At 24.7% G+C, this 19,069-nt stretch overlaps 2 protein-coding genes and 1 long non-coding RNA gene across 3 annotated transcripts in view; 1 reads left to right on the top strand and 2 right to left on the bottom strand.

Annotated features, from left to right (window-relative positions):
• LOC129614078 (uncharacterized) overlaps window positions 1-753 on the bottom strand; it is a 33,578-nt gene extending 32,825 nt beyond the window's left edge. The window contains exon 1 of the long non-coding RNA XR_008697355.1: window positions 574-753. This is a non-coding gene — a long non-coding RNA (uncharacterized LOC129614078). The remainder of the gene's footprint in view (window positions 1-573) is intronic.
• A 934-nt stretch (window positions 754-1,687) lies between these two features.
• Window positions 1,688-13,681, bottom strand: LOC129614024 (replication factor C subunit 1). Its single transcript, XM_055528393.1, has 8 exons — window positions 13,543-13,681; window positions 12,701-13,484; window positions 3,677-4,451; window positions 3,484-3,617; window positions 2,854-3,410; window positions 2,647-2,798; window positions 1,908-2,580; window positions 1,688-1,849 (listed from the first exon to the last, which is right to left on the bottom strand). Exons 1-8 carry the CDS (start codon window positions 13,549-13,551, stop codon window positions 1,757-1,759), a joined length of 3,177 nt encoding a protein of 1,058 aa, XP_055384368.1. The 5' UTR covers window positions 13,552-13,681; the 3' UTR covers window positions 1,688-1,756.
• On the top strand, window positions 7,964-12,690 carry LOC129614090 (thiamine transporter 2-like). Its single transcript, XM_055528479.1, has 7 exons — window positions 7,964-8,182; window positions 9,666-9,748; window positions 9,853-10,154; window positions 10,583-10,905; window positions 10,994-11,235; window positions 11,294-11,544; window positions 12,656-12,690. Exons 1-7 carry the CDS (start codon window positions 8,057-8,059, stop codon window positions 12,688-12,690), a joined length of 1,362 nt encoding a protein of 453 aa, XP_055384454.1. The 5' UTR covers window positions 7,964-8,056.
• Window positions 13,682-19,069: the final 5,388 nt, after the last annotated feature.

Genomic DNA, 19,069 nt, shown 5'->3' with positions numbered 1-19,069 from the left:
CTCATACTATTAAAGTCGCGTGTAATTTTGACGTTTTACTATGCTATGTCAGAAATTATTTTCACCACGCAAAAGAAATTACAAGTGAAATCTTAAGATATTTATGGTAGAAAAAAGACAAAAAATATCTGAATGTTTGATTTTTTGTTTCTGTTTTTTTTTTGTTTTTTTTTTTTTGTTTTTGTAACTCTCAAATAAATTTTTATATATTTTCACCTCCACCCATATAGGTGTTAAAAAGAAAAAAAAAAATTTTTTTTTACTAATTTTTCTCTTTCCTTGAATTTTTATGTTTTTTTAAATTTCTTTATAATTTCAATAATTTTTAATATAATTTAACTATTTTGGATATTATAATTGATTTTAGATATTTTTTTTTATAAATTTGGCACTTAATTTTATTAAATTTACAATTTTAGTTAACTAATTGGTATAGAGAAAACATAGAAATTATTTTTTTTTCTAGATGATTTTTTTTTCTTTTTTGTAATTTTAAATTAAATTTTATACAATTAATTTAATTAATTAATATTCATATTGCACTTTTATTAAAAACTATTTAAATTAAATTACATTTTCTTTTTTCATTAATAATATTTGTAAATAATATAAAAGAAAAATTAGGGTAAAAAATCTTCAAAAAAAAATTAAAAAAAAATTCAATTTCTTCTTTTTGGCATTTTATCTACCGAACGAAGAGCGATGTACAGTCTTTATTTAAAACATTTCACGTCTCGCGTCAAAACTCTAATGACAAAAACTTTATGGAAAAATTATTTTGAACCTTCGAAGTTCAAGTACAGAATTGGTATGGTGAATAAAAATATGAATTGTACTTTATACAAATGTACTAAAGCAATGACATTTGAGAAAAATTGTCAAATATTCCGTTATGTTTGAAATTTTATATAAAAATTTTATTATGTTATTTAAATTGTAAGATCTTCACAATAATATTTCTAAATTTATGAGTTTTAATAAAAAGTTTGACTGTAACATGAAGGGCATACATACATAAATGCAATACTTGAATTTCAAAATTTGGAATATCAATAATATCAATTTTTCATTATTTGATGAGCAAATCTTTCTTTTGTAATTTTTGATGAAAATGTTTTCTTAATTTCTGTTAAATGTAAACCAAAATATAAAAATACTAAAATATTTACTCACATATTTTCAAAATAAATAAACAGCATAGTTTAGAAAGTATTTAGGAAAATCTTCAACACTAAATTCTCTACAGTGCTACAATCAAAATTTAGTGCAAATAAAAATAGGAATTTATAATTGGCACTAATGTCTGTCACTACAATATTTTTTAATACGTAAATTTAATGGAAGCAACTTTAGAAGAGTTATGAAAATTAATTATTAAATTATATGTATTTTATAATTTATGAGAATACAACAGTTACACCCACATAATCATATGTCACTCTCTACACAGAATAAACTGTCATTGGGTATGTTAACTGTTAAACTGGAGTAGACAAAATTTTTATTTTTTTAACTTAAATAACATCTTTTTAGATACATATATATCTACATTTTGAACTTTTTAAAATAAAACTATCAATTTATTGAACTATCAATATATTGATAAATATTCACTATCGTTGAATATTTAATTATTAGATTCGGTCAACAACCCAATATGTACTATGAAAACAAATTTTTGATGAGAATATGACATATTTTTATTATTCGTAGTAACTAGAATTAGAAAACCTAAAATTTAACTGTGTTTCAACTACTATTTCTTTGTTTTGGATTTTTTAGTAGTTTTATTGGAATCTACTTTTGTTTCCTTTGATGTTCCAGCTTTGGATGCAGGTTTTTTCTTAGCCTAAAAATATGTACATTAAATTAAATTTGAAGTATCTAAACAATTCTGGTTCGTATACTTTGATTAATGCATCATTTTCAATATTATCATCATCTTCATTATCAGAAATAATAGTTTCTCCTCCGCCAAGTTCAACATTCTCCTCATCAATTTCATTAATATCATCCATTTTCTCTGCCTTTTTCTTTTTGACACCAGCCATTGCAGAATATGAATAGGCTAAAACTTCCTTGTTATAAGCTCTTGTTAAAGCCGCTTTAACTTTTCCATCTACAGCGTCCATTGGATTTTTACGACCAGGCCATGTTGTCAATTCTATTAAAGATTCTATATCTTCTCTTAATAGTCTATACTCTTTTATAATATTAAGTGAACTTTGTACGCCATCAATACCATCCTTTTTTAAAGGTCTTACTATAGAATCTAATAGGAATGGCGCGTAGTCTAATCTAATTGAAAGTCTTGATCCAGAAGTTCTTATCCTTGTATGATCATGCAACTCTTGAGCCAAGCGTTTACGTTTATTTGCTTTTGAATATTTACCTAACCAACCTGGGAAATTAATTTGACCAACAAAATGCCCTGACATGCATTCACCTGGCATAACTGAACTAAACATAGCTTGTGTTGGTAGAAGACTCCAAGCGGAATTAGATCGTATACGTTTATCTATTAAATCTCCTAAACTTAAATAATCAGCAGCTAACGCAACTTTTTCTGGAATTTTATCTCTAAAATGAAATTATTGTAAACAAATCAAAAGGATTCTTTCTTAAAATTTAAATCATATAATTTACTTTGGCCCATCAGGTAAAACTTGTAAATAATTTTGTTGAACAAACAATGGACCTAAACTATAATCATTAAAAAACAAATCACTTTTTTCATGAATATTCATTTTCTTTTGATCTTCTACTGTAAAAACTTTTCGCACTACATCCCATGGTCCCTGAAATAAAAAAATTTTTCAAGTCAAAAAATACATATGCATTTATATATTTAACTAATTTTAAATCCTTTTCTGCAGTTCTTTCTTTTTCCTTAACTTCAATTTTAGACTCATCACCAGCAGCAAGTAATGACAGATGATTTATAGTCTGTCTAATATCATTATTGGTTGCTGAAATTATTTCATCAATTTTACCAGAAGGCAATTTTAATTTCTCTTTAAAACATATTGACATCAAAGGGCCCCGGATTTGCTCTAAACGTGGCTTATTAAATCTTAAATCATAACAATAGTTAACCAGAGATCTCATTTTTTGATGATTTCTATCATTGCACATGCAAATTATCGGAATTGATGAATCTTTTATTAATGAGATTAGTTCACTAATACCACCTCGATCTTCGTTTCCAGCCATACCGTCAACTTCATCCATCAATAGAGCGTGCTTTTTAGACACAGATTGGCCATTAAAATAACCATATAATGATTTATTTGATAATAATTCTGATACTTCTTCTTTAAGAAGCTTTTTACTTCGAGTGTCGGAAGCATTAAATTCCACAACATCAAAGCCTAGTTCTTTGCAAACTAAATGAGCGGTTGTTGTTTTTCCTAAAATTTTCAATATGATTTTGTGAAAGAAGTAAAATATGTATGTATATAGAAAAAATTATTTCTTTTCTACCTATTCCAGGAGGTCCGGATAATAAGGCAGCCTTATAATACGACCCGTCATCATTTTTAGCCCACGGATTAGGTTTTTGTAATTTTTTCTTACCGTCGTGATTAATGTACCATTTCGATAACCAATTTTGTAACCTAAAATCAATTAATTATTGAAAAAATTTTGCGCTCGATGTATAAGAAAAATGACATACTTAACGCAATTGCTAGCAGCTCCTTGTTGACCAATAATTTGTTTCAAATTTGTTGGTTTATATTTATCAACCCATGATAACATACTATTATCAACTTTGGATATTTCTTTGATCTCAGTTTTCTTGGGTGAAATATCTTGCATCTTTTGAGGACTTTCTTTTTTTTCTTTTTTTACTTTTACATATTCTTCGTTATCATTAATTTTTCTTTTTTCACTAGATTTTTCTTGAATTTTTTCATTTGGAACTTTCATAACTTTTTCTTCAGTTTCTCTTTTCAGACTTTTTTCTTCAGTTTTTTCTTTTTTTGTTTTAATTTGAGGACTTTTACTTTTTTCCTTCGAATTTTCTACTACTTTTGGAACATGTTTTTTATCTTTTGGACTAGTTGTAACTTTATTTGAAATATCCATATTAGATTTTTCTCTAATTAAATCAAAAAGTCCATCTTCTGAAATTATTTTCACACCTAAATCTTCAGCAGTTGCAAGTTTTTTAGGACCAGCTTCTTCTCCAACTATCATATAATTTAGACGTTTACCAACAGTTGACATTACTTTGCCTCCAAAATCTTTTATAACTTGATTTGCTTCATCTCGTTCCATTGATTCTAATATACCGGTTACAAGAAATGTTAGTCCAGATAAACAATTTGGTTTCCCTTTAGGAATTTCTTTTGAACCTGGATTAATAGCACTGGAACGATTTTTATATTTCTGATACAAAATCGCACTCATTCGTTTCCGTTCATGGCGATCTTCATCAGTTAGAATGCCTAAAAATATATAAATACATATGTGTTTAAAGTAGGTCAGGTCAACTTATTTACAATGTAAAAATTAAGAATAATGTAATTTTTGTTCCAGATTCAAATTTGCAATGTGAATTTATAAAAATAATAATAAACCAATGTTTATAAAAATAATAAAAGTAATTCATAAAAAAAACTAATTTCATTTCATAATTATTGTTATTCTTATTAGATCTAAATTTCATAACCTGAAGGGACTGAATTAGAGATTAAATTCCAATATTAATATTATAGTTTTAATGTGTCATTCTTGAATTTTTTATTGCTAAATTAATGTTATTAAAATTAAATCATATATTTATGTACATGTCATATAAAATTATTAGAGGGTTATCAATTCAGTCACTGTATTAGATGAACTTTAAAAAGGCCTTGACTGGTCATTTTCTAGCATAAGTAATCAAAATCCTTTATAATCATCTATCATTATCATCATTTAATCAACCTTTTTTTGAATAATTATTCTGTGTATTAAAAAAAAATCAAAACTTTTGAAGAAATAAATTAGTACAAATATGTTGTACATTATGACTTTGACAATTCGATTTTAAAAATTTCAAATAAATGTAAGTATGCGGGTTTGTTTAAACAAACAAAAATATTAAAAGTAAATTTATTTGTGTCAAAATATTTGTGTACTTATACTTATAACAATAATTGTCTTTGACATAAACAAAAAATTCAAACATGTTTTCTGCCTTTTCAGAATCCTATATCTCGTAGAACTTAATTTATTTTAAACCTGCCTACAAACGCAAATGGGATAGGACGACATTATTGTAGCCCTGCTACAATTAAAATTTAAATTCAATACGTAATATTTTATGTACATATAATAGGTACCCTATAGTCTTTGGGCTACATTGATGTTTTCCTTCCGGTTAGTTCTCCGGCAAAAATGTTCTTATTTCTTTTTCATATTCTGATAATACAATTTGCTGATAAAATTTACTTTTCTTGCCAGACACTAAGTGACATGCATGTATTTCTTTTTTCTTTATTGAATTGCATATCATTTTATAGGACATTAATGAATCAATATTTGCCAGTTTAATACAAAATATGAGAGAAAAGTGTTATTTACATAATATTATTTTCTTGTTATTAAAAACGTGTTTCTGATAATATACATATATGTATGTATTTCAATTGTCAGAAAATCTCTTCATACAGTTCTATTTAAAAGCAAGATGTACGTATAAATTAATGAAATGTGAACAAAATATAAAAAAAAGCAACACAAAATTTGGAATAGTGTTGTAACAAAAGAAAAAGTGTATTGGAGTATCACTCATTTTTCAGTTTGATCATAAATTTAGATCATTATAATTAAGAAATCATTTTTGAGACATTCAACAAGCTAAAATAACAAAAAATACTCAATAGCCTGTATTGAAAAGATTGTTCCTAGTATTTCACGAATAAAATGGCTCATATTATTTTGCAAAATATTCTCTTAATATTTTTTTATATTTTTTCTAACAATTTGTTAAAAGACTCGTTCTACAGTGTACTATGTCTTTATGTACATAATATTTTAACCTAAATCGACATAAATAATGGTTAATTCTTATTTAACGTTTATACGAAAGGTGAATATTATATCGAGGCACATAATAACATGGTGATTTATCTTCACAATGTTACCATGAAGCCAAAAGTTAAACCTCTGATTTTTATACCCGTACGAACGTATGTTCGAAGGGTATACTAAATTTGCCTCACCGTTTGTAACGCTAAGAAATAACGGTGTTAGATATAGACTCAAGTGTATGTTTTTGATCAGCGTCAAATTCTGAGTTGATTTAGCTTTGTCTGTCCGTCCGTCCGTCCGCCCGTCCGAACGATAACTCAAAAACTAATTGAGCTAAGTTCACCAAATTTTCACAAATGATTTATTGTAGTAAGTGTCAGAACCCTATTTAAATTGGACGTGATCGGGGTACCGGTTCGGGTAGCTGCCATACAACTTCAAAATTTATTTGCCTATATCTCAAGAACTATAAAAGTTGTGGTATTGAAATTTCACACAAACGAATATATTAGTAGGGCCAATGTGTCTCATAAAAGTCGTTGAAATTACTTGGCTCCTTCTGGTACCTGCCATACAACTTCAAAAGTTATTTGACTATATTTCAGAAACTATTAAAGCTATGGTATTGAAATTTCACACAAGCGAATATATTAGTAGGGCTGATGTACTTGATAAAATTCGTTAAAATTGCTTGGCTCCTTCTGGTACCTGCCATACAACTTCAAAAGTTATTTGACTATATTTCAGAAACTATAAAAGCTGTGATATTGAAATTCCACACAAGTGAATATATTAGTAGGGCCGATGTACTTGATAAAATTCGCTAAAATTTCTTGGCTCTTTCTGGTAGCTGCCATACAACTTCAATAGTATTTTGGCACAACCAGTATTTTGAAAAACACATAGTACTGAAATTTTGCATAAATTAATATGGTAATACGGCAACTTAAAGTCATAATCTGCCCCATAGTTAGTTATGGCACATTAGTTATTCGCACATAGGATAACAAATTCGTACGGGTATCACAGAGTTGACAAGGTCAACTCTATTTTTTTCTCGTTAATATTATAAAAAAACATTTTACGAAAATATTCTTGATATAACACCATTTTTTCAACATTATTAATGATGTTCATTTAATAAAAATCAAGAATTTTTTAACTTTTAAAGAAACAAGGAGAAAAATAATATTAATAAAAATAATTTTGTAACACATTTACTCCAAATTGAATGGATACTCTCTATTATTTTGAAGAGAAAAAAATACAATATAGCTATAGAAACAGAGAAATTATTTCTTAATAAATTTAAATAATAATCGTTTAGTAACAAAATTTCTATTATCATATCAATACTCGATATTCTTTATAGTCATATTTCAATGGCATAACAAATACATGCGTAAAAAACACATTGCTCAATATTATAAAAAACAAAAAAAAAAAACAGCAAAAATAACATTAAATAGGAGAAAAAGATGAAAAACTCGTGGATTTTATTTTTTAAATTTAGTTAGGTTAGTCGCGATATACCTAGTCTTTAGTAAACACCGTAACGATCACTTTTTATTTATTTATTTTTTTTCTATTTTTATTTTTGTTTATAATTTTTTTTATACCTATTTTTATTTATAAGATAGTGCCATATAAAATAATCTTCATTCTCTTACCTTTTACATAAATAATTATTATAAATATAGTTATTATAACAAAAATATACTGGATTATAGTCGAAAAAAAAATATATATATTTTTTTTTAATTATGTAGTTAACTTATCAAAAAATTTCATATTCATATATATGTACATATATGTATGTTCATTGTGTATCTTAATGATAAACAAAAAAAATATAAATAATAATAATAATAAAGTACAAAATAAAATAAATAGAAATATTAAAAAAAATTTTTTAATATTATTTAAAGCGAAGGGAATTTAAACGTTATTCGCTGTATAATTGCACAATAATAAAACAAAATTTTAGTGATATTGATTGGGAATTCGAAATAGAAAAAATAAAAATTAAATAAAAATGCAAGAATGGATGAGAGTTTCCTTATTTCTTTGCCTCTTTGGATTTATACGAGAAATTCGCCCTTCAGAGAATTATATGAGCGTGTTTATTTTAGGACCATGGCGAAATATCACATCAGATCAGGTATGGAAGAAAAATGTTTATAAAAAAGTTCGAATTCTGCACTTGTTTTTTACATTACAGTATCAAATTCGAATAAGTTACAATAATTCGAATTTTGTTTTATTCACTTTTGCCAAATTCAATTCAAATTAGTATGCAATTTAAAAAATAAAGATTTGGAACAATTGGATTAAAATATTTTCAATAACTTTATCATCTGGTGTACTCAAAGAATAAAAATTCGACTGTATATATTTAACTACAATGTTATATTTGTTATATAGTGTGAATATGTTGTATGGTTATATTTTTTATGCATACTTTATCTTATTCAAAGCAATATAATAGATTTAAAAAGCACGTTGTTGAAAATTTTTAATATTTATCATCAACATATAAAATATATTTTAAGTTTTAAAATATTTATAAGATTTTTAATGAAAATATAAAAATATATAAGTATCGATATAAGTATTGTGACCGTCTCCAAAATATAATTAAAATATTCTTGCTATCTTGCTAGTTATAACCGGAAAATATAATTGATAAATAAATTAAAAAAATTTATATTTATAACCAAAAAATGGGAATATTTTTAAATAATTTTTAATTAATTTTTGTTTTTTAATAAAATATAAAATTATAATGTGTAAAGCAAAATGATAAATCTATACCTTAATAAATTTGTTAAAAAAATCAAAGCGGAAATGAAATAATCATAGTTAAGAAAAACTGAAATTAATTTGATTTAATTTGAATAATTTTTTAAAAAGTTTTAATTTTGATTGCAAATAATTTTATATTTGTGTGAAAATAATAATTACAGTCGTAATTATTATTTTACATAATTATTTTAATGATATTTTCGGAAGAAAAAGTCAGAAAAATTCTATTTAGACGAAAATATCAAAAGATTGAAACTTCCTTGCATAGTCCCACAATGGAATTTCGCCACTATTTTAGTATTACATTCGTATTATAAAATTAATAATATTAAATCTGTATATACATATATACACATATTTTTTTTTGATAAATTTTTAAAAATGGAAATTAATTATCTTCGTGTTCTATTTTAAAGAAATGTGTACGTATATTATAAAGTTATTAAAATAATTCCCTTCAAAGTTTAATAACATCAAAATTTTTTTAATTTTTTGTGGGTGTCTGTAAGGTTCTCGTAAATTTATTTTATATTATTAGAAAACACAAGTAAATACGTCATAGTACATATTAAATAATATACAGTCAGTTTTGGAAAATTCTACGAGAGAAACAATTAAAACATATTTCATTCCATTCCAAATCATTACAAATTTTTGAAATTTCCGAAAATACTATTAAAAATTTTAAGCGAATTCATTACTGAATCTTAATCTCATGAACCAAAGCCTGTCAATGTATTTTTTACGCCATTTTTAAAGTATTTTTATTTTTTAAATTATTATACTTTTAACCTTAACATAATTAATCAACTAATTAAAAAATTTTCTTTACATTTTAGTTAAATCGTGAAATTTTTCCAGTTGGAACTTATTCGTATTTAGCACAATCTTTTATTGTATTTTTAATAACAGATTATTTAAGGTAATTATGAATTTTAAATTTAATATTCAAATGCAAATAATATCATTTACTAACATGCAAGTTTATGTAAAAAAAATTAATTTTTTAATTCTCTTAACTTTTAGGTACAAACCATTAATTATTGTCATTGGAATATCAGGTATTATTGTGTCTAGTTTATTAATATGGACAACATCATTATTGGCATTACAAATTATGGAATTTTGTTATGGTACTTTTATGGCAACAGAAGTTGCATATTACACATACATTTATGCCAAAGTTGATAAAAAATATTATCCAAAAGTTACATCACATACAAGAGCAGCAATGTTTGCTGGTAAAATGGTAGCTAGTATATCATCACAAATATTAGTTAGTTTCAAATTAATGGATTATATGGAATTAAATTATATCACATTTGCAAGTAAGTGAAGTACATACTATTTTTATTAGTATTTTATCAAAAACAAAAATTCATTAAAAAAGATAAGCACCTCTTAAATGTCTAAATAAATAGAAATCAATTTCTTAATCAGTGACGATTTAGCGCTACATTTGATATTAATTTAATTTTAAGCGTAATAATTTCATTTATTGCTACATTTGACGTCGTAAAAATCCAAAGATAACAATGAAATTTATATCTTAAACTAGATTAATGAAAAATATTTTGATTTATTATAAAAAATTCAATTATTTTTGATAGAAGTTAATTTGTTTTCGAAACACAATTTCGCCACACAGAATTTGAAAAGTACCAATTATTTTACATTGAGATTTCAAGTAATATTATTGTATTATTTAAAATTATATTCACTTTTCATAATTAACAAATTTTTTTTTCAAAATTAGCGCAAATTATTGCAACAATATGGGCATTTATGTTACCGAGTGTTAAGTCAAGTTTATATTTTCATCGAGAAACAAAATCAAAACCACATATAGCAAAAATTGAAAATGGAAAAATAAATTCAAATGTTGAAGATAATTTGGTTAATATTTCATCACAAAATAATTTATCACCATTTGAATTACTTTGGTATCAATTTAAAAGTGCGTATTCTAATAGAAAAGTTCTTTTATGGAGTTTATGGTATGCATTTGGTCTTGGAGGTTATTTACAATTTATATGTTATATTCAAGTCTTATGGAATGATATCGATGAAAATCCACCGGTAATATATTGCCAATAATGTCTTGGATATCCTTAAAAAAAAACAAAGGAAAAATATAACAATATTCCATATTTTATTACTTTTATAGGAACTGTGGAATGGTGCTGTTGATGCTGCTTTAACTGGTTTAGGGACATGTTTTGCTTTATTAGCTGGCATAGCACATTTTGGAAAATTAACACCACGTAAAAGTTTTATGAGTTTAGCGATTCTATCATTTCTTCAAGGAGGTTCAATATTATTTTCATGTCTAACAAGTAATTTATATTGCGCTTATGCTGGCTATATTATTTTTGGTGCTTTATATTCATATACAATTACTGTTACAAGGTATGATATTATATTATTTAATTATATTGATTCAATAATGAGCCATTTTATATTTTAGTGCTGAAGTTGCACGTCATTTAGAAGAGGATAGTTATGGTTTAATATTTGGAATAAATACTGTTGGAGGATTATTAATGCAAACATTTTTAACATTAATTGTTGTTGAAGATATAGGATTTAAATTAAGTGTTATAGGACAATACTCAGTTTATGGATATTATTTTATAGGTTTAGGATTTTTATATTTTGTGTATGTTATATTAGATTATTTTTGGTTAAAAAAGGAAAATCGAATTTCTATTAATAATATATCAAATGTCTCATAATAATAGTATAATTTAGAAAAATTTAACATTTTTTAATTAAGAAATTATTTAACTGTAAATATTATTCTAAAAAATATATAAACAAAGCTGTTCTTCTTTCTTTTTATGCACGAATTTTTTAATGATTTAGTTATATAAATTATTTTTCACGTGAGCTGGAAAATAAAATTTAACCAATATTATACTGAGAAAATGACTAGCATGTATGTATAAAATAATAAGGGCTTTATACTTTATACGTGCTTGTACATTTAAACCGCTGTATTAACGCAAATATGGTTTTGTGATCAAGGTGTTAAAACATTTAGTATATTCGAAAAATCAATGTAAAACTTTTAAGAATCTTCGATTCAAATTCACGATGTCAGACTTAAAAGACGGAATCTTTCTTAGTGCAATTTTTTTAATTAAAATTGTTTTAAAAATAAGTACATTTAATTTGTCTTGAACACAAATTATACCTAATTCAAAATAAAACAGTATTTTCGAAAAAATAATACATTTGATTTACTGTCCTATGTGAAATAATAAATTGAAGCTCTATATTTACCACCACATGGTAAGCGGAATACATTTGAGGGTGCTCACATAAGCAAATATTTATGATTTCATAAACACTGCAACCAAAATTTTAAAACCGTTCTTTTTCATCTATCATAGAAGTCTCTAAACAAATCTCTACAACACAAAAAATCCAACAGCGCTTAATATTTTTTTCGCAATTTAAAATGAAAGAAACTTTTCCAATACTGGAAGAAAACAATTACCGGTATAAAGGGCCAGCCTCCTATCATTCAGGTTTTCTTATCAGAAGCAATTGAAAAATTATCTATGGACAACAATGCCAATGCAATATTGACTGACCAATACGATATATTATTTACCTTAAATGTATTGTTATCTTATAACAAAATAAAAAAACTAGTAGCGATAAAAATATTCTATGTTCATTGTTCCTATCTTATTGTTGTATAGCTAGACAGCTAATAAAAAACATGATCAGAAACCGAAGTAATATTGCTTGAATCGGATGAAATTTTACAAAATTATTACATTAAAAATTGAATTTACGTATTTAATTCACTTGTTTTAAGCACAGGTATGTATTAAAGTAAGGAAAAAATTGTAAAACCACTTACTACTGTCCATATCAGATTTTTTAGTTGATTTTGTTTTGGGAGTACGATCAGATTCACTTTCGAAACTTTTATCAAACAAAGATTTTTTAACATCCAAATTTTTTTTATCGTTATTGTCTTTCGAGGAAGCTATCCTTGTTTTACTTGAAGGACTTTTAACAGCATTTTCCAAAACGGTTTTTTCCTTTTCAACATCATTATCTTTTACAATTTCATTTTTTGAACTTTTTGTTGGACTTTTTTTTGTATTTTTTGAGTTTTCTGTAACAAATGCATTTTTTGTGGGACTTTCTACATCATTTTTTTTATTTAGATTATTTTCAGAAAATTCATTTTCACTTAATTTAATCAATGAGTCATTAAAATCGTCATCCAGGGCAATAATATCCGAATTTTTATCCGAATGTTCTATTGATTTTATTTTAGGCGGAGCCTTTTTTCTTTCTATTCGTTTTGGTACATGACCAAATTTTGCTTCAATTTCTTCTGTAGTTTCTTTTTTATATTTTGGTGTAAGATTTTCCAAAAGTTTTGACAAATTCGGCTTTTTATTTTTAGGCTTTGTGGGTGTTTCAGTTACAATATCATCATCGTCAGATTCTATAACACGGCGTTTTTTCACAACTTTGGTTTTTTCACGTTTTTCTTTTGGAGTTCCTTTTACTTGATCTTTATCGTCATCATCATCACTTGATAAAGCAATTGCTCTTCGTTTTGGTAGTTCGGTTGCAGTTTTTACCACTTTGGATGAAGAATTTTTGGGTGCAAAAAATGATCTTATATCCTAAAAATAAAACTTTTAATTTGTAGAATCTTCGTTTTATAGTTAAGAAAAAAATTACACGAGACATTTTAATAGAATTTTAGAATTTTTTACATGTGAATACAAAAATATAATTAAGAACTGCGTTACGAAAAGGCGCAAAGAAATACACTTTAAATTTATCCTTGATTTCTGCAAAATATGTACATGTATCTATGTGCAAACTATCAGGACAGCAAAACATATGATTTAAGATGTCATTTTTAACACTGATTACTGATAATAGTGCTTTTTGCGGCTAAAAGTAAAGCCAATTCTTTAGTTAATCCACTGGCTGGTAGATAACGCTTTCTGTGGTGAATTTAAAACTAAAAAAAAATATGTAATTTTCACCAGACACTGTTTGCCGGTGTTCACGTTTATGCTAAATGGAATTTGATAGAATTCTAAAACAGAATTATTATAAGGTTTGGCTTATTAATAACAAAAACCTAAATTATTAAACCTAATTAAATATAGACAACTAACTAAATTATGTACAGATATGTAATATTGTCAAATACATAGAAAGCTATCATCAGATTTTCAGTCAGAAATATTACCATTTTTTCTGTCAGATTCTTAATATTTTACAAGTAAAAGTTTTCACAAAAGCGATCAAGTGATTTTTATTTTATATTTTTGAATTTCATGTGGTGAGTTTATACATGAGCTATATTTAAAATGTTGCCGTCAGAAGTTTGACGTTAATGTAGAAAATGAAATTGTGGTGAAAATGTTCTTCAGATTTTATCATTAAATCTTAAATTGAAATTGAAAATAGAATAAGAGTGTCGAAATCTCCAAATTCATATAGGCAGCGTTTACTAATCAAAGATTAATAATAATAATTGAGACATGTATCTGTTATACATACATATGTATGTACATCAGATTCAGATTTGATTTAAGTATCAGACAAAATTCAATTCAAAACTAAATGTAAAACAAAGTCTGATTACTGTTTACATATTAAAGAGAAATTATTTTAAGGAGCTTAGACTTTTGAATTACAATTTCAAAAGACAATAAAAAAAATTAACCTTTGGATCTGAATTTGGTTTTAATTGTATTTTTATTGTTTATAAAACCGCACCTGTAGCGGGTATCATAATCAGGGGTTGTCCAGTATAAAATCATAGATAAAATGCAAAATTATTCGAGGTTTTACTGAATACAAAATTTGCAACAAAATAATTTGATTAGTCATTATTATTTTGTCTGATTATCCTGAAATTTATCATTTCTGAAGGTAAGTAAATTCATAAAATTTAAAATTTCTCAAAACTATCCAAAATGAAAATTACACTAGGTTTTACCCGATAGCATTTTCATTAGTTTAGTTTTGGATAACTACACCAGATTGCAACTTTTGAAAGCTTGATCATCTGAAATTTCTGGCATTTACAATAAAAAGTTATAATATGTATTTATAAATAGAAAATTGTTCACATATACATATATAACCACAAACATACATACATACATACATATGTATGCAATTAATATAAATAGATTTTTTTTGTTTTGTTTCGTAAAATTTTAAAGTATAAAAGTAATTTGATTTGGCGCAGATTTATTGAAAGTTGAGATACATACTTACATGAAAAAGGTATCTAATCATTAATTATTATTTTTTTTATTTTATCAAAATAACAAAAAAACGATGAATTTTTATATGTATGTATATACATATGTACATTATGTTAGTAAATGAGATTCCATTAACTTTTACTTTAAAAAATAATCACAAAAAGGAGTTTCGTTTTCCTCAAATGAGCTCTTAATTATTTGATTTGTTTAAATTTAAAGGATTAATGTACATACATTTATACATACATAAGTACATAAATATATGGTAAGAACAATAATTGTGTACAGTTTTTTTTATGAGGTCTCATAATATGCTCTAATTAGACGTAACCAATGCAACATATTAAAGATCCTTTATTAAATTTTATATTGTATAAAAATAAATTGTAAAAGGGCAATTCTTTAGACCGTATATATACCTACATACAAATTTATGAAAATATAAAATTATAAAATTCAAAAGAAAACGATAATGGGGAAAGACAGAGTCAATGCTGTAATACCCGTTCGAATGGATGATTTCAAGAGTTCATAATTGCCACGCTGGTTCATACAATTTGTTGCTCTCTTTGGTTATTTTTTTTTTTTTTTTTTTTCCTTTGTTCACTCCTAGAAGGAGCATAGGGCTAGTGCATGATTTCTCATGCACTAGTTTCATAGCGTCATAGGATTTAACTAGGTAGGTGACTAGCCTGCCGTAGTTTTTTTTTTTTTTTATTTATATTAATTATTTGAGGTTATTAATATTTACTGTTTATTTTTCTTAGTTTTTTTTTTTAATATCGAATATTAGGAATATTTGAAAATTACTTGTATAATATTTTTATTAGTATTGTATATTAAGTTATAATAATATTGAATATAATTTTTATAGTGACCTGACCGGGGTTTGAACCCGAGACCCTTCGGTTAAAGGACCGGTGCCATAACCACTGCACCAATGGTCAGATTCTCTTTGGTTATAGTACCTTTTAAATACATAAATGGTAGTTACCACGTAAACTCATGCGATCTTAAAGAGTTTTACAGAAAAAAAATGGCAATATAACCGGCAATATTTTGCTTGTTTTATAATAAAAAAATGAAAATTAATATTTTTAGGCATAAGCATGAGGAGACAATTTTGACATTAAAATTTTTATTGTTGATTTTATTCTACCTTGTAACTTTTAATTTTGTTGGATTTTAGTTGAAATGCTTAATATAAAACCCTTTCCAGAAAATAATGTGCAGGGAAATACTTTTAATTTCATTTCTTCTTCGGTTTTCTTTAATCTTACGGTACGTCTAAATCTGAATTAGATCTCATCAGCTATGGTTTAAGAAAAACACTTTAGGAACTTGGTTTTTTTTAACAGATATTTTTATTCAAATTTTATTTATATTTTTTTTTTATTAAATTTTCAAATTACATTCTATATAACATAAAATTTTTATATATTTTAAATTTTACTTTTACACCATTTAATTTAGTTTTGTTTTTAATTTGTTAAATATTAAAATTTTATTATCAATTCGACATGTCTAGGTATTTTCAAAAATGCAGTTGAATCTGTATTTAAATTTGTTGTTCAAATAAACAACTAATTAGAGTACATGCAGTTTAAATATTTTTTTTATTTGGAGGGGTTTTTGAATGAAATTTGTTTGCAAATTGCGACACACACTTGCAGCAGTCTTACTCTATAATTACTGCTAACAAAGACGCATGTTTAGCTACGGCTTTGCTAAAATTTTATTAAATTGAGATTTGTAAATTTTCAGAAATAAATTTGGAATATAAAACATTCAGTATCGCTATTTTCTTTTAGTATATTGGTAATATTAAGAGCTTTTTGATTTTATAACATGATTGATTATGGTAGGAAGACTGCGTTTTTGAAAATAGCTACTCTTGCAATTGTTCTTTATTATTCGAATAAAATTTTTCACTGCGTAATTTTGAACCTTTACCATTCCATTAATGACGTAATCAAGATGGCAGATAATTATTTATTTGCTTAATTAATAATTTTTGATTTGGTTTACAATTTTATTTTATTTTAAAAGAATGTTTGTTTGTTTTTTAAATATTTTTTCTTTTAATTATTTTCAGTTTGTTGTATTAAATATTTTCTTTTATTGTTGATTTTTTGACTTTTATTTTGACATAAAATAAACATAATACATAGATTTTAATATTTATAATTTAATATTTCTCTTCTTTTGACCTTTTCATATTTCAAAAAAATAAAATTTTCATTCTTTTGCACTACTTTTTTTTTTAATAACGTTAACTTGCGATCGTTTCCATTTTATTTGGTTTCATTTATATTCACATTTTAGTTTCGTTTCATGAGGATTGTTTTGTTTTTTGTTTTTACATTTTAAATAAAAATATTTTATATAGAAAAATTATTGTTATATAGTTAAAATATAATTATATAGAATTGATTAAATTTAGAATAACATTGGGGCTTATTCTGAGTATTTGCGAATCATTAAGAGTGATAGTGATATTTTATCGTAAAATTTTGAAAATCTTTATTAAAGACACGAATCATCTGTTTGAATTAGTTTGTGTTTATAATAATCAAATCGAACTCTTTACGCTAATATTATCACTATCACCAAGTGATTCGATACTAAGAATAAGTCTCATTCATTAAATAGTTATAGGTATAAAGAATTGGATTTTTATATTTTTGTAAAGCTATAATTTATTTCTCATTTTTATAAATAATGTTTAATTTCTTTAACAATTCAATATAATAATTTGGTACACAATTAGAATTTTTTTTTTAATTTTGTTGGAACCACTTTATTTATTTAGATTTGAATGTTCAAATTTTTATTATGATTATACTATTTATTTAATTTGATATAGATTTTCAACGAAAATAGAATTTAGATATTTTAACTAATAAATATTTTGAATAAATTTTAAAAAAATTAAAATAATTCAGGGTAAGAAAATTTGACAACGAAGATAATTATTAAGATTTTACCATTATTTACTTAAACATTCATAATGATTTTGAAAATTGTATAGAACACTTGCAATAATTCTAAAATAAACATTGATAGAAATTGATTATTTAATATTAAAACTGTTAAAAAAAATACTTTGCGATGCGAGATAATTTTTGTTTTGCGAAATATGTTTTGCTCTGAGAGCATTAACATTCTGACTTTATAGAAGTTCATCTATGGCTTTCTCTTTTACATTATTTGTTATACGCATATTGTGACTTTTATCTATCTAAGCAATTTTGTTCTAATCGATATCAAATTCGTACATTTACCTTTGTATACATAATAAATTTACATTTAGCAAATTTAAAATGAAATTAATATGGCAGGTTAATATAACTATTTAAAATTTTATAATGATTTGCTCTATAATTTAACAAAATAACAAAACAATTATTATATTAATAACTTTGGCGGGATTATAACATAACAGTAACTTTAACTTATGCCAATTCTTAAAATTAGGTTTGAGAAGCGCTAAATGATGAAGATGTTTATCGTAAAAATTTTAAAAACTTTATTTTAGCCACAAACCATTTGAACGGTGATTGTAATACATGTCTAACTTCTTATACGGTAACTAACATTATCAATTAGTGATTCGCTTTTCAAACTAAGACCCATTTTTTTAGTTTTTTTTTTAAATTTTAGTTTTTAATGTTTTAACATTGATTCTTAAATCTAAACCACTGATATACAATTAAATATAACAATTATTATTTTATTAAAAAACTTTTTTTTTTTCAATTTTATTTTAGGTTTTGGTTTTTTGTATTCAAATTTTAAATTGTACATAATTCTAAAAAAAAACTATTCAATATGTTTTTTACTCTTAATAAATGTGTGATATTACAGCCGTATTTTTGCATTTGAATGAGTTTTTAATTTGAATTTTTTTTAAGATTTATTTAATTTTTTTATTCCCGTAAATAAATATTAATTGTTTAAAAAAATTTGTATGA

This window comes from Condylostylus longicornis, unplaced genomic scaffold, assembly GCF_029603195.1.
Source record: "Condylostylus longicornis isolate FDR11 unplaced genomic scaffold, ASM2960319v2 ptg000100l, whole genome shotgun sequence".
Classification (NCBI taxonomy): domain Eukaryota; kingdom Metazoa; phylum Arthropoda; class Insecta; order Diptera; family Dolichopodidae; genus Condylostylus; species Condylostylus longicornis.
Note: the sequence above shows the minus strand (reverse complement) of the source record. Positions and strands in the feature narration are given on the sequence as shown.

Bases quoted from the DNA above. Each gene is read 5' to 3' on its own strand.
- LOC129614090 (XM_055528479.1), top strand. From the start codon at position 8,057: ATGCAAGAATGGATGAGAGTTTCCTTATTTCTTTGCCTCTTTGGATTT. The intron at 8,183-9,665 runs GTATGGAAGAAA...TTTACATTTTAG, and splicing joins GAAATATCACATCAGATCAG to TTAAATCGTGAAATTTTTCC. The intron at 11,236-11,293 runs GTATGATATTAT...TTTATATTTTAG, and splicing joins TATACAATTACTGTTACAAG to TGCTGAAGTTGCACGTCATT.
- LOC129614024 (XM_055528393.1), bottom strand. The intron at 2,799-2,853 runs GTTAAATATATA...TTTTTATTTCAG, and splicing joins CAGAAAAGGATTTAAAATTA to GGACCATGGGATGTAGTGCG. The intron at 1,850-1,907 runs GTATACGAACCA...ACATATTTTTAG, and splicing joins AAAATGATGCATTAATCAAA to GCTAAGAAAAAACCTGCATC.